The sequence below is a fragment of the Melospiza melodia genome, chromosome 20 (assembly GCF_035770615.1).
Source record: "Melospiza melodia melodia isolate bMelMel2 chromosome 20, bMelMel2.pri, whole genome shotgun sequence".
NCBI lineage: Eukaryota > Metazoa > Chordata > Aves > Passeriformes > Passerellidae > Melospiza > Melospiza melodia.
Genome location: NC_086213.1, coordinates 11,674,577 through 11,686,851, shown reverse-complemented (window position 1 = coordinate 11,686,851; position 12,275 = coordinate 11,674,577). Strand labels below are relative to the sequence as shown.

The window sequence follows — 12,275 nt, the reverse complement described above, 5'->3', positions numbered from 1 at the left end:
GGGCACCGGCACCCGCCGGGCACCGGTACCGGCGCTGCACACCGGCACCGCCACGGGCGGGGGCGTCAGAGACCGGCACCGACCTCACCTGACCTGACCTGACCCGACTCAGGGCGGGCCACCGGTGATCGGCACCGGAGATTGGCACCCGACACCGGCACCCTCAACCGACCCTCAGCCGGCCGGCGGACCCGGGACCGGCAGCCGTGAGCGATCCCCGCAGGGCCGCGCTTTCGCTTTCGCCCGTCCCTCGCAGCAGAAGCGGCAGCGGCCGGGCCCGGTGCCCGGGGCTGTGAGGGGAGCGGGCACCGCACGGAGCCATGGCCATCGCCGCCGTGCCCGCGGCCGAGTCCCGGCTCTGCGGCAACTGGTAAGGCCGGGCCGGGGATCCGTCAGGGCCAGCCCCGGTGCCGGGGGTCGATGAGGGCCGGGGGTCCGTGAGGGCCAGCCCGGAGCCGGGGTCGGTGTGGGCCGGCCCTCACCGAGCCCGCCGGTACATCGGGGTACAGCTCCCCGGAACGCGGTGAAATAGCGGGGACGGCCGTAGGGCCTTTCCTGAGCGTTTGGGCGTCGCATTTCCCTTCTGATTTAGCAGGGAACGAAATAGAAACCGAAACGCTGGGGTGGAAATCCAGGCTCGCTTTTCAGCGAGACCCGCACAAAAGACACGATTCCGAATTTTTCTTCAGCAGTTCCCTGGCTCAGGAGCAGAAATACGAGGATAGATCAGTGGGCAGGGTTGTTGTGGAAGTTTTTCTTTGATTACACCTCTCTGCAGAGCCCAGTGGCTGATAAGGAGTCACCTCACAAATCGCGTCTCGAATTCAAGCAGCTAAAGAAATTAACTTTTTCTGTAGTTGTTTTTCCCCAAGAGACATCAGAATCCAGACAATTTCTTGCAACATCAGCCTGGCTTGTTTGTTCTGTGCAGTTCAGTTGCTGCTGTTGGACTTTGTTGCTTTGCCAGGCTTTTGGCTGCCTGGGATCTGGTAGGGCAGAGAACAGCTGTGGGTTTAGCAAACAAAAGGTTATAAAATTAATGTAGGTGTTTTCAAGGTGGATTTCTTAGAAAGGGGATGATCCATGTAGAAATGATGCTGCAGGAGGAAGGACTGAGCTCCAGGTGCCTGAGATCCTTTTGGTCCTTTTCTTTTTGGTTTCAAGACAGAAAATGAGCATCTTAGAAATGAGGTGAATTGGGAAATTTTGGGGTAAAATGAGGTGAATTGGGGAATTTTGAGCAGAGTTGTTACTGCTGGGGCTCTGAGCAGCCTGCTCTGTGGAGGGTGTCCCTTCCAACCCAAACCATTCCATGGATCCATTATCCTGGAACAGAATCTGTCAGGTATAAAAAAAGTTTGACTGCTTTCCAAAGCGCTGTTTGACTTCTCAGAGCCAAGTTATTTTCAGGAGGAAACTTTTATCTTCTCAGACTAATTTATTAACTTGATCCCTGGCGATAACTTGTTTGCGTTATGCCAGATTTGCCTTTCACATAAGGAAATCCACCTGGATTTTATCTGAATGCAGTGTCACTTTTACATGTTCAATACACTAATATCCAGGCCTGGCTGGGCCTTTCTCTGCTCACTTCAAACCATGAATTCACTGAAATCTTTCTTAGCATTATCTTTTTGTTGTGAACAACTGCTTGGATTTGTTGTCGGTGAGTTTCTGCTCAGTAACCTCAGCGACTTTCTCACAGCAAAAAGGACATTCCTGCAGTCAATTTCATCATCCACGAAATCCACTGTAGAAGAAACATTGAAATGTGTCCCTTCTGCAGCGACTCCATCCCGAAGTCTGAGATGAAGAACCACATTGAGTCTGAGCACGTGCAGGTGAGAGACATCTCTGCTCTGGAGCTGCTCATTCCTCTGGGAATCCTCCTCATGGGCTCTCTCTGCTCTAGGTCACCTGCAAGTGCAGGATGAAGATGGAGAGCAGCCTCCTGAAGGATCATGAGGTTGGTGGAGTTTATGTTATTGAACCCTTGGGGGATGCTCTGGTGTTTCACTGATGGTTCCAGAGCTTTTCTGTCAGCCTGGGGCTTGTGCATCCTTTGTGGAGTGATGCTCCTAAACTCACAACTCTGGGAGAAGGGATTGGAAACTGCCCTGAAGTCCTGGAGCCACTCAGGGCTTCATATCAAATGAGTATCTGTGATAATTGGTGATTTTTTGTCCTTGCCAGTTGAAAAATAGCTATTTAAAGTATGATTGACTTGACTTTTTTCATTCCTTTCCTGTTTCATGTTTCTGCTGGAGCCATTATGTGACTTTTAATAACTCAATCTGTCCAAACAGTCTTTAAAAATAGCCTGTAAAATAAACTAAAATAGGCCAGAGTGGGATTTTCTGAGTTCTGAATCCAGTTGGCTGCTGTCACAGACAATCTTGTTATAAATGTCATCTCTTCCTTTCCTGTGGGCTCCTTTAGAGGCAGCTCTGGAGCTGCCACCTCAGCCTGCTGATTGCTGAGGGGAAAAGGATTTTCTGTGGAAATCTGTCCAGTTCTAAACCCTGGGAGTAGCTAATCCTGCCTCTGTGTGTGTGTGTGTGTGTGTGGTGCTTTTGGATTATAAAGCAAATGATGATAATTTATTAGTGCAGCATCTGCAAATATCACATATTTTATCTATTTTTAACCCCTTCTGAAGGGGGTTCACTGTGGGTAAAAAACATGTCCAAGCAGTTCTTGTTGAGCAGTAAATGCAGTGTAAGTCTGTTCCCTAAAAACCAATGTGGATTTTAGCTGTGCTGTGGAATACAACTGGATTTTGGCTTGTATCTAAAGCTCCAAAGAGCCTGGACAATCTGCCCACCTTGGGGGAACAGAGCTGTCCAACACCTTCTGTGACTCTCCAGGCTCCTTTAGCACATCAAACCACAGCAAAACAGGAATAAAATTTGAGGGGAGGGGAAAAGGAAAATCCAGAAAGCTCCACGTGACCCTGGCAGATTTAGAATCATGTCCTGAGCATCTGGAGAGCTCCAGCTGCTGAGTTTGTGCCTCCAACCCATTCCCACGTTGTAGCTCACTCCAGGTTGTTCCTGATGTGGCTGAGGACGCAGCAGAGCTCCAGAGCTGAGGGAACTCCGTGTCCCCGTGGGAAGAGTAACCCCCTGTGTTTTCCAGGCGTCCTCGTGTCCCCTGCGGCCCGTGCTGTGCCAGTTCTGTGACATCCAGCTGGCCTTCAACAAGCTCCAGGAGCACGAGCTCTACTGCGGGGCCAGGACCGAGCCCTGCGGCCGCTGCGGCCGCCACGTCCTGCTCAGGGAGCTGCCGGAGCACCCGCGGCTCTGCGGGGCTCGGGGCACGCCCGAGAGGGCGGCGCGGGGCCCCCGGGGCTGCGGGACACCGGACACACCGGACACACCGGACACACCGGACACGGACGGCGCCACCGCGCCCCGGAGTGAGGGTGGAGCCACGGGGAAGCGGCGGGGAGCAGGTACCGGAGACCAGGGATGGGCTGGGGAGGAGCCAGAGCTGGGAAAAGAGATCTAGAGGGGCTGTGGGACAGAACCCCTGAAAGGATACAACTGCAGGGACAGAACCCCTAAAGACAGAATCTTAAGGGGCAGAACCCCTAAAAACAGAATTTTAAGGGATCAGAACACCTAAGGACAGAATCCTAAGGGACAGAACCCCTAAGGACAGAATCTTAAAAGACACAGAACCTTAGGGACAGAACCCCTAAAGACAGAATCTTAAGGGACCAGAACCCCCAAAAACAGAATCTTAAGGGACCAGAACCCCTAAAGAGAAAATCTTAAGGGGCAGAACCCCTAAGGACAGAATCTTAAGGGATAGAACCCCTAAAGACAGAATCTTAACCCCTAAAGACAGAATCTTAAAAGATACAGAAGCTTAGGGACAGAACCCCTAAAGACCAAATCTTAAGCGACCAGAACCCCTAAAGACAGAATCTTAAGACACAGAACCCCTAAAAATAGAATCTTAAGGGGCAGAACCCCTAAAGAAAAACCCCTAAAGACAGAATCTTAGGACACAGAACCCCTAAAGACAGAACCCCTGAAGACAGAATCTTAAAAGACACAGAACCTTAGGGACAGAACCCCTAAGGACAGAATCTTAAGGGACCAGAAGCCCTAAAGAGAAAATCTTAAGGTGCAGAACCCCTAAGGACAAGAATCTTAAGGGCATTTGTGGGAGCAGCCCAAAGAAATCAAAAGTAAGGGAAAAGTGGACAAAGGAAGAAGAACTGGCTGTCATTTGGTAGCTGGTCCAGGTGTGAGGTTCTGTGATTCCTTTCTGTGGAATTACAGGATAGTGAATGCTCCAGAGGCACCAGGGGGAATGTTTACCCATGGAATGAGGTGTAAGCCAGGAGTGCTGAGGTGCCTGGGATAAAAGCCCAGTTACTTCTTTTTTTTTTTTTGTCTCAAAGTACCTGGCTTAAAAATGAAACTGGAGTTGTTTGCTCCCTGTAATTTGGGCTATGAATTTTCTCCATCCTCCTGGATTTGTTAGAGATGTCCTTGGCTTGGAGATGCTGAACTCCTGGAGGATCCCTGGGGCTGGGTCTGATGTCCAGAGGGAGCTGCTGGTGGCAGGTTTGATGTTCTCCTCAATTTACAATGTTTCTCTTTTGAAGGGGATGAGCTAGAGAGGCCTGAACTCCTCCATCCCCAGCTTGCTGAAGACTGGAATGCTGACCTGGACTATGTGCTGGCCCTCAGCCTGCAGAGTGAGAATAATGCTCAGCATAACACTGCAGCTGACATGGCCAGGGATTTCTGGGAGTGTGACTACACCAAAGAGCCTGGACAATCTGCCCACCTTGGGGCAACAGAGCTGTCCAGCATCTTCTCCTGTGACTCTCCAGGCTCCTTTAGCACATCAAACCACAGCAAAATAGGTATAAACACTGTTGGTGGGGTTTATCCTTAAATCTGAGGGGTGGGAAAAGGAAAATTTGGATTGGGAATGTTAAAGATTATCTAAGTATTTTAAAAGGTGAAAATCAGTCACTTTGAGACTCCTAAAGCAAAGCAGTAAGGGAAGAAATAAAAGCTTATTAAATGAGTGGGTCTCTGACCTTGGTGTGTGGTGGGAGCCCAGGTGGGGAACAAGGTTCTTGTGGAAGTAAAAATGGTGGGAAGGAGGATCTGGGGGAACTGGAGTGCAGCTTGTTCTGAGGGAGAAATGGCATCACAGGTTTCAGGATGCAGCAGGAGGTTTTTACCGGGCTCACAGAGGATGAAATCCTTCCTTCTCTTACAGACAAGGACATGACCATGTTGCCCTGTGAGTTCTGTGAGGAGCTGTGTCCTGCTGAAGATCTGATCCTTCACCAGGTTTGAGATTTCCTTGTGTCCTGGCGTTTGCAGTGATGACTTTTCTGTGGCTGTCACTGAGAGGGTGTGGAAGGGTGTGGGTGACACTGGGAGAACTCTGGGTCTTTGCCAAGGAAAGTGGTTTTCAGTGCCCACCTGGCTCATCAGGAGAGGTGATTTTTCCATGTTGTTTGTGTAACAGACAGGGTGTAACCCAGCAAGTGCCTTTGCCTCGTTCAGCAAGAGAAGTTCTTCTCCAAGTCCATGGGAATACAGGGGGGACTCCAACAGCCACAGGACTGTCCCTTCAGCCCAGCCCCAAGCTGTGCAGGCAGAAGGAGACATCATGATTCCATGTGAATTCTGTGGCATCCAGCTGGAAGAGGAGATTCTCTTTCATCACCAGGTACTGGACAGGACAGGCTCTGCTGGGCACATCCCATTGTTTGAGGATGGGCCCAGTCCCAGGGGCTCTTGTGGCACATTCCAGGAATTCAGGGAGCTGCCCCTGGCTCAGAACTCCCCACACAAAGCTCTGGGATCCATGTGAAGGGTTGTGCTGCACTGAGGCTTCTCCTGAAAAGTACTGGATTAATTTGAAAGCTCTTGAAATGAAACTAAACAAAAGAGCCTGAAGTTGCACAATCAGAATGTTTGAATCACACAGAAAATGAAGTTGAAGCCTGGATGAGTCAGCTGAGGGGAGAGAGGAGCACAGGGGTGAAACTGGGTGGGAGGGGAAGGAGGGAACAGACTCTGGGAGTGGCTTGTCCAGGGAAGAGTCCTCTGGAATCTGCTGCTGCTCCAGACAAGATGGGAGAATGCTGAGCTCACCCATTCTCTGTGCCATGGTTCATAGTCCCAACAAGCTGCTGAAGCTGGGCTTGGGTTGGTTGTTCTGGGCCTCTCCTCTCCTGGGGGACAGCAAAATCTGGGAATGAGATCTGCTCAAACTTCAGAGCTTATCACAGAATCCCAGAATGGTTTGGGTTGGAAGGGATGTTGAAGCCCATCCCATCCCACCCCTGCCACGGGCAGGGACCTTCAGTAACCCAGGGTGCTCCAAGCCCAGTCCAGCCTGACAGGGGGCTGGAACTGGATGAGCTTTAAGATCTCTAAACCATTCTGGGATTCCACAACTCCCTACTCACCTTAACATCCCCAAGTGCTGCTGCTCTGCAGTTTTCCCAGGGATTTTCATGTGAGCAGCCCTGTGTGTTCTGTGCAGCACCACTGTGACCTGCGCCCTGGCAGCCCCACGGGTGACACTGCAGCCCAGGAGGTGCCAGCCCAGCCCCACGGGGACAGACGGGAATCACCAGAGCCGGCTCGGCGACGCGTCCGGCACCAAGGTGTGGGCAGAGCACAGCCTGAGCTGCCCTGAGCTCCCTGGGGAGGGAGATTCTCTTACCCTGTTCTCTCTCAGAAATCTTCATCCTCTGCTCTTGGGCTGGGCTCAGGGAGGGAGGGTTAAATCACTGGAATTCTGTCCTTGGGGTGGACACTGGGGTTGTTCCTGGTGCTGAAGTCGCTGTTCCTGTTCCTGTCCATGCAGGAGATGTTTCTCCTTGGCACGCAGAGGGCTCTGGGCAGCTGGGGCTGTGCCCTGCTGCAGGCACCAGGCTGAGGACGGAGGTGGCCAAGGCTGGGAAGGTGGCACTGTCCCCTCCTGGGAGAGCCGGTGACGCTCCGGCCGCGCGGGGCAGGCCCGGCAAGGGCAGTGGCACTGAGGGGACACAGAAGGACAGAGGTGACTCTGCAGCTGGGACAGCACCCCGGGCAAGAGCTGCTCAGCCCTTCCAGGCAGGAACCTTCACTGCCAGCTCCTCCAGAGCCTCTCCAGCCCAGCCAAGGTAATGCCATTCCCTCTGCTCCATTCCCCTTCTTATGCTGCAAATGTAGAGCCCCTTGGCTTGCCTGTGCCTGAAAGGGTTTTCCAAAGCTTTCAGATTCACTCAGTTGAATTTGGCTGGTGCTTATCCGAGTTTCAAACAACAAATCAACAAATTTAGGTTTTTATCTCAAAATAGAACAGACCCAGTGGTCACTGGGATAAAATGTAGGTTAAAGCCTTGTTACCTGTGAGTGCTCTGTTCTCACCTGGGCTCTGAACAGGAGGTGGTTCTGCTCTGAAACATCTGGGCCAGGGTCAGAGGAGACTCAAGGGCCTCTCCCTCTCCCAGCTGTGCTGTGTTTATCCAGCACGGGTGGCTTTGCCTCCTCTGAGCCTGTCCCTGTCCCACAGCTCTGGTGCCACAGGAGCAGCAGGAAGGAGCCTGGGGCTGTGGGACGGGCGCAGCGGCCTCCGGCGCAGGAGCTCCAAGGTGAGGCTGCAGGGCAGCTCCTGGTGGCTTTGCCAGCACAAGGAGCTGCTTTTCACAGCCCTCCCCTTACAAAGTCATATTTGAAAACAACATTTTTCTTCTCTCCCTCCCATAAGGCAAAAGGCCAGAGCCCAGCAGCCGGGCACCCGGAGGAGTGAGCCAGGGCCTGTGGAGAACATGGAGCACCCAGCCCTGCCCCTGGGCTCTGCCAGACTCCTGCAGGCAAATTCTGACACTCAGCTTCAATTTTTAGGCAGTGACCATTTTCTAAATCTCTATTTTTAATCTGTGAGAGCAAACTTAAGGTTTTTATGTCTCTAATCGCCTCGAGCACCACCCCCAAGGCATCAAATTGAGTCTTACCTTGGGCCCCACCTGAGTTCTGTGTCCGTGTGGGCTCCTTGTGCCACCCTGAGTTCTGTGTGAGTCCTGCCATGGAATCCTCAGGGACAGCTGGTGACACCAACAGGGAGCAGTCTGTGCTCCAGACCTGTCCCACGCAGAGCAGGTTTGAGGGTTGGGGCTCCAAGGCTTCTCAGTGCTGCATTTTCAAGTTTAAAGCTTTTTAAGTTTCTTGGAATAAAATTTCTCTGATGCTGTCCCCAACTGTTGTGCAGTGCCATCTGTCCCCTAGGGTGACACAGGAGCACAGCCCCTGCTGAGGATCCATTCCTGCCATTATTCCCTGGGTTCTGTTACTGTTGGAATCCCTGGGACTTTGGGAAGTGGAGCAGATCCTGTATAACACCCGTGAGCATCAGCTTAATAAAGGAGGTACAGCAGATGGCACTGGAAGGGCTAATTGGCCACCCCTGGCTAATTAGGGTCCTTACCCAGGCCTTGCCTCAGGTGCCAGCTCCATCCAACGAAGGCTGAAGGGAACTTCCTCCTAAAATAAAGACATTTTACAGATGCTCCCACCAAATGTGCTTCTTTACACAAGAAAAGAATAAAGTATTTAAAAACAGGGACACCAAACCTCTCCTCTTCCCATTCCTGGGGAGAAGGGCTGTGGGAAGATCAGGGAATGGGAGCTGGTCCCTGAGGTTTGGGATGGATAATAGGGTGCTGTGGGTCAGGAATCATTAAATATGACAAATAATTAATGACTGAGGTGGCAGAGCCTGTGCTATGCCTCAGGCACAAGGAATATCCCAAAGGAATAACCCCAGCAGTGGCCCTGCTTCCATTTGGTACAAAATCCTGACATTCCTCCTGTTCCAAGCACACCCAGAGATCCCAGAGAGGTGGGATTCCAACAGAGAACAGCAGCTCCCTTCCTGCTCTGCCTCAGGCAGCTCCAGCATGGATCCCATTCCCTGCACCCCAAAGAAGGACACAAACACCTCCAGGGATGTTAAGAATCTCCTTTATGCAGGTGTACACTCGATGGCCAAGAGCACTTACAGGTTAATGCCGTGTATGGAACCGAGATGGACACACACCAAGCTAGAACTAATACCCAGCTCCAGAGTTTTTCCATTGTTTAGTATAATTTTACATTCTGAATGAATATATATTAAAAAAAATAATAATAATCATCACAAACCAATCTTTGCTTCGACAAACAAGCCTAGTACAGACAATGTCAAGTTCATTTAAAGCACGAGGAATTAAGGATGATTAGAAAAGCTTTAATTAAAAGGCCATTTGAGCCACAGCTGAGGTGCTGCAGCACTTCCTTCCCAGGAGCATGGAATTAAAAAAACAAAAAAAGAAAAGCCAAAAAACTCCCACAATTCCTCTTGTGGGGCTCATCCTGTTCTCCAGAACAAACCAAAGTCGATGGAAGTTGGTTATTGGTGCGACATTTGTCCTGTAGAAGAAGCTTCATTTACACCCCCAGGTGCAAACGGCAGCGACGAGAAGTTCGTTATTTGTAATCATAAATAATTAACTGTAATAAATACGGATCAAGTAACGTTCCAGCACACGCCCGGGGCCGGGTGCAGTGTGCTCCACTCGGATGTGCTTCCCCAAGGAGCACACACACAGCAGCAGCAGCTTCTCACTCACAGCTGGAACTGGAGCCTTGGGAACCGCTGGCACACGGAGCCCTCCGGGACGGCCCCTCAGCATTTCGGGCTTGGACCCCAGGAAAGCCCAGGGAGAGCCCAGCCTGGGCCACAGCTCTGCCATGGAATCCAGCCAGTGCTCCCCACCTTTCCTGTCTGGGAACAAACCGGCTCCGAGCCGCCCCTTCGGCTTCCTTTTCCCTTGGTCTTTGTAAACTCCAGGTGTTCCCGCTTGCTCCGAGTGGTTTCTGAGCTACATCAACGCTTCTACCAGGAAATGGACGAGATTCAAGAGTAAATATTCTTCCTACATGGATCTGTTCCCTGGACAGGGCAATATGCATTGGGAGGGTAACAGCTTCCTAACCACGGGCTTGAGAGACTCCGGATGCCGACGACTACCTACGAGTGCTGCACACACATTCCCATTCCCACTCGCTCACGGAAGAACAAGGACACCCATCCCCAACTCACAGCGCCTCTCCCACACCCCACGCACTCAGCATTCCCACTATTCACAATAATGTACAATAAATACATTTGGGATTCCCAGGAGCTGTTCTGGAGCCAGGGGACACCGAGCTGGAGGTTCGGTCACCTCAGCCGGAGCCTCCCGGGCGGCTCCGCGCCGGCACTCGGCTCACGGACAGCACCGACGGATTCCGGGATCGTCTCTTCCTCAGAACTCAGGATCCGAGGGATCAGCAGAGCTGGAGTGTCCCAGAAATCCTGCTGAGGGATGAGACACCTGTGGAGGGGCTGCTCTGAACCATCCAGAACATTCCACAGAACACCAGTGAAACGCGGAGTTGTTCCTGCTCCGCAGCTGCCTCCCAGCTTTCCACACAGAACAGGAGCTTCGTCCTCCTGCCGGGTGTCAGAGGTTTTTAGGGTAATTTGCTCTTGGATCAAAGATATTTGAGTACAAAAACGAGTTCCAGGTGTTTGAGCACCTCCTGGTTGTTCTGAGAGCTCGTTGGGAAATGGGATAAAGTCCCGGATTTTGGGATGGACTGTGGTATCTTACACCCTTTGGAGAGAAGCTGTTTTGTTCTGCTCGTATTTTAATTACAATAAATTATTTTGTTGCTAAGCAAAGCAGACATTCAAGAACATCTAGGGCAGGAACCCAATGGAATCACAACCCTTTCACTGTTCTATTAGAAATTTTCCCAAAAGTGTTGAGCTGAACCCCCCAGTTCCCTGTGGCAGCCCCCATGTGCTTGGTCAGAGTTTAGAAAAATTTCAAGGAAAGTGGTGGAAAGGTGGAAAAGCAGTTTGGCAGCAAAGTTCTGCTTCGAACCTCAAGCAAGTGCCACAAATCCTGCCTGTGCTCTGCTCCTGCCCATGCAGTGATTCCCTCCCCACACCCAAACCTGGCATTTTTGTACTCAAAAACCTCTCAGGGAGAGCGATCCATGAGCCTTCCCCTCTGAGGGCTCCCGGCCTCAGAATGCCCTCCCTGCCAGTGGTGTTTGCACGGGGCAGACCATTGTGGATTATAAAATTAGAAATGTACAGGTGGAAAGGTTTTTTCCCCCAAAATTAAATTATACACAAACCGGTCTTTACTAAACTATCCTACAAATATTCCACAAACAAGGCAGCAAAAGAACCAGTCCACCACAAAGTCTACGAATACAAAATGGAAGTCTTCCGGGAATTACTGTAATGGGAACGAAGGTTCAGGAAATAAATTAACCCCCAGCTCATCCCAGGGGAGGCGCTGGATGGGAACTGAAGGGGTTCCTTCCACTGGGCAGAGTCACGGAGTCACCTCCAGGCGTTCCCGGCTGGCGCTCAGCCGCTGAGCGGATCCTCGCGGTAGTGGATGGCGTAGCGCAGCTTCTCCAGCATGATGTCCAGCGAGGAGTACTGGGGCAGCTTGATCATGAACATGCACGTCTCCACGCGGATGTACCGCGAATCCGGGGAGCCTGCGCGACAGCACCGCCACGGTTACACCCAAACCAACACTGGCACAGACAGCTTGTATGGAAAATCCTTCCCTTAGGAGTTTTCCTCCTGAGGAGCTGAGAGGCCTCAGGAACAGAATCTAAACATTGATTATCTGCTGCTGTGGAATGCAACAGGTGCAACATGGTCATTGGGCCATGTTGTTGTTTCTAATTAATGGCCAATCAGTCAGCTGGCTCAGACTCTCTGTCCGAGCCACAAGCCTTTGTTATCATTCTTCTTTGTTTTTCTATTCTTAGCCAGCCTTCTGATAAAATCCTTTCTTCTATTCTTTTAGTACAGTTTTAATATATAATATATATCATAAAATAATCAATCAAGCCTTCTAAAACATGGAGTCAGATCCTCATCTCTTCCCTCATCCTAAGACCTCTGTGAACAAAATCCTATCCCTGCCTCTTGTGGGGCTTTTGAATTGTACATGTTTCTGTGATTCTCCCATCAGGCCTCATGCCAGTACTTTCCCAATAGTTTAATTTCAGACAAACAGCAAAGTGTCTCTACATCTCTACAGGTAGAATCCCAGAACAGTCTGGGTTGGAAGGGATCTTAAAGCTCTAGTTCCACTCTCCCACCATGGGCAGGGAACTCCCCACGGGATGTAGTTCAAGTTCTAGGTGAAATTTTAGCTTTACATCATTTAAACCCCAATTCTC

General features: G+C 51.1%; 2 protein-coding genes across 5 annotated transcripts in view; one reads left to right on the top strand and one right to left on the bottom strand.

Moving 5' to 3' along the window:
* The first annotated feature begins 35 nt into the window (after positions 1-35).
* TRAFD1 (TRAF-type zinc finger domain containing 1) lies at positions 36-8,233 on the top strand. The gene is made up of 11 exons (XM_063173036.1): positions 36-370; positions 1,706-1,841; positions 1,913-1,966; positions 3,139-3,454; positions 4,622-4,885; positions 5,251-5,324; positions 5,506-5,709; positions 6,532-6,655; positions 6,859-7,156; positions 7,549-7,627; positions 7,744-8,233. The coding sequence occupies exons 1-11, from the start codon at positions 321-323 to the stop codon at positions 7,783-7,785; spliced, it is 1,641 nt and encodes a 546-aa protein (XP_063029106.1). The 5' UTR covers positions 36-320; the 3' UTR covers positions 7,786-8,233.
* Positions 8,234-8,979: 746 nt separating this feature from the next.
* Positions 8,980-12,275, bottom strand: part of HECTD4 (HECT domain E3 ubiquitin protein ligase 4) — a 68,867-nt gene continuing 65,571 nt past the window's right edge. For all 4 annotated transcript variants that reach the window (XM_063172955.1, XM_063172957.1, XM_063172956.1 and 1 more), the window contains exon 76: positions 8,980-11,579. In XM_063172955.1, the coding sequence (XP_063029025.1) occupies positions 11,443-11,579 (137 nt within the window). In that variant the 3' untranslated portion in view covers positions 8,980-11,442. The remainder of the gene's footprint in view (positions 11,580-12,275) is intronic.

Bases quoted from the DNA above. Each gene is read 5' to 3' on its own strand.
- TRAFD1 (XM_063173036.1), top strand. From the start codon at position 321: ATGGCCATCGCCGCCGTGCCCGCGGCCGAGTCCCGGCTCTGCGGCAAC. The intron at 371-1,705 runs GTAAGGCCGGGC...ACTTTCTCACAG, and splicing joins TCCCGGCTCTGCGGCAACTG to CAAAAAGGACATTCCTGCAG. The intron at 1,967-3,138 runs GTTGGTGGAGTT...TGTGTTTTCCAG, and splicing joins GCCTCCTGAAGGATCATGAG to GCGTCCTCGTGTCCCCTGCG.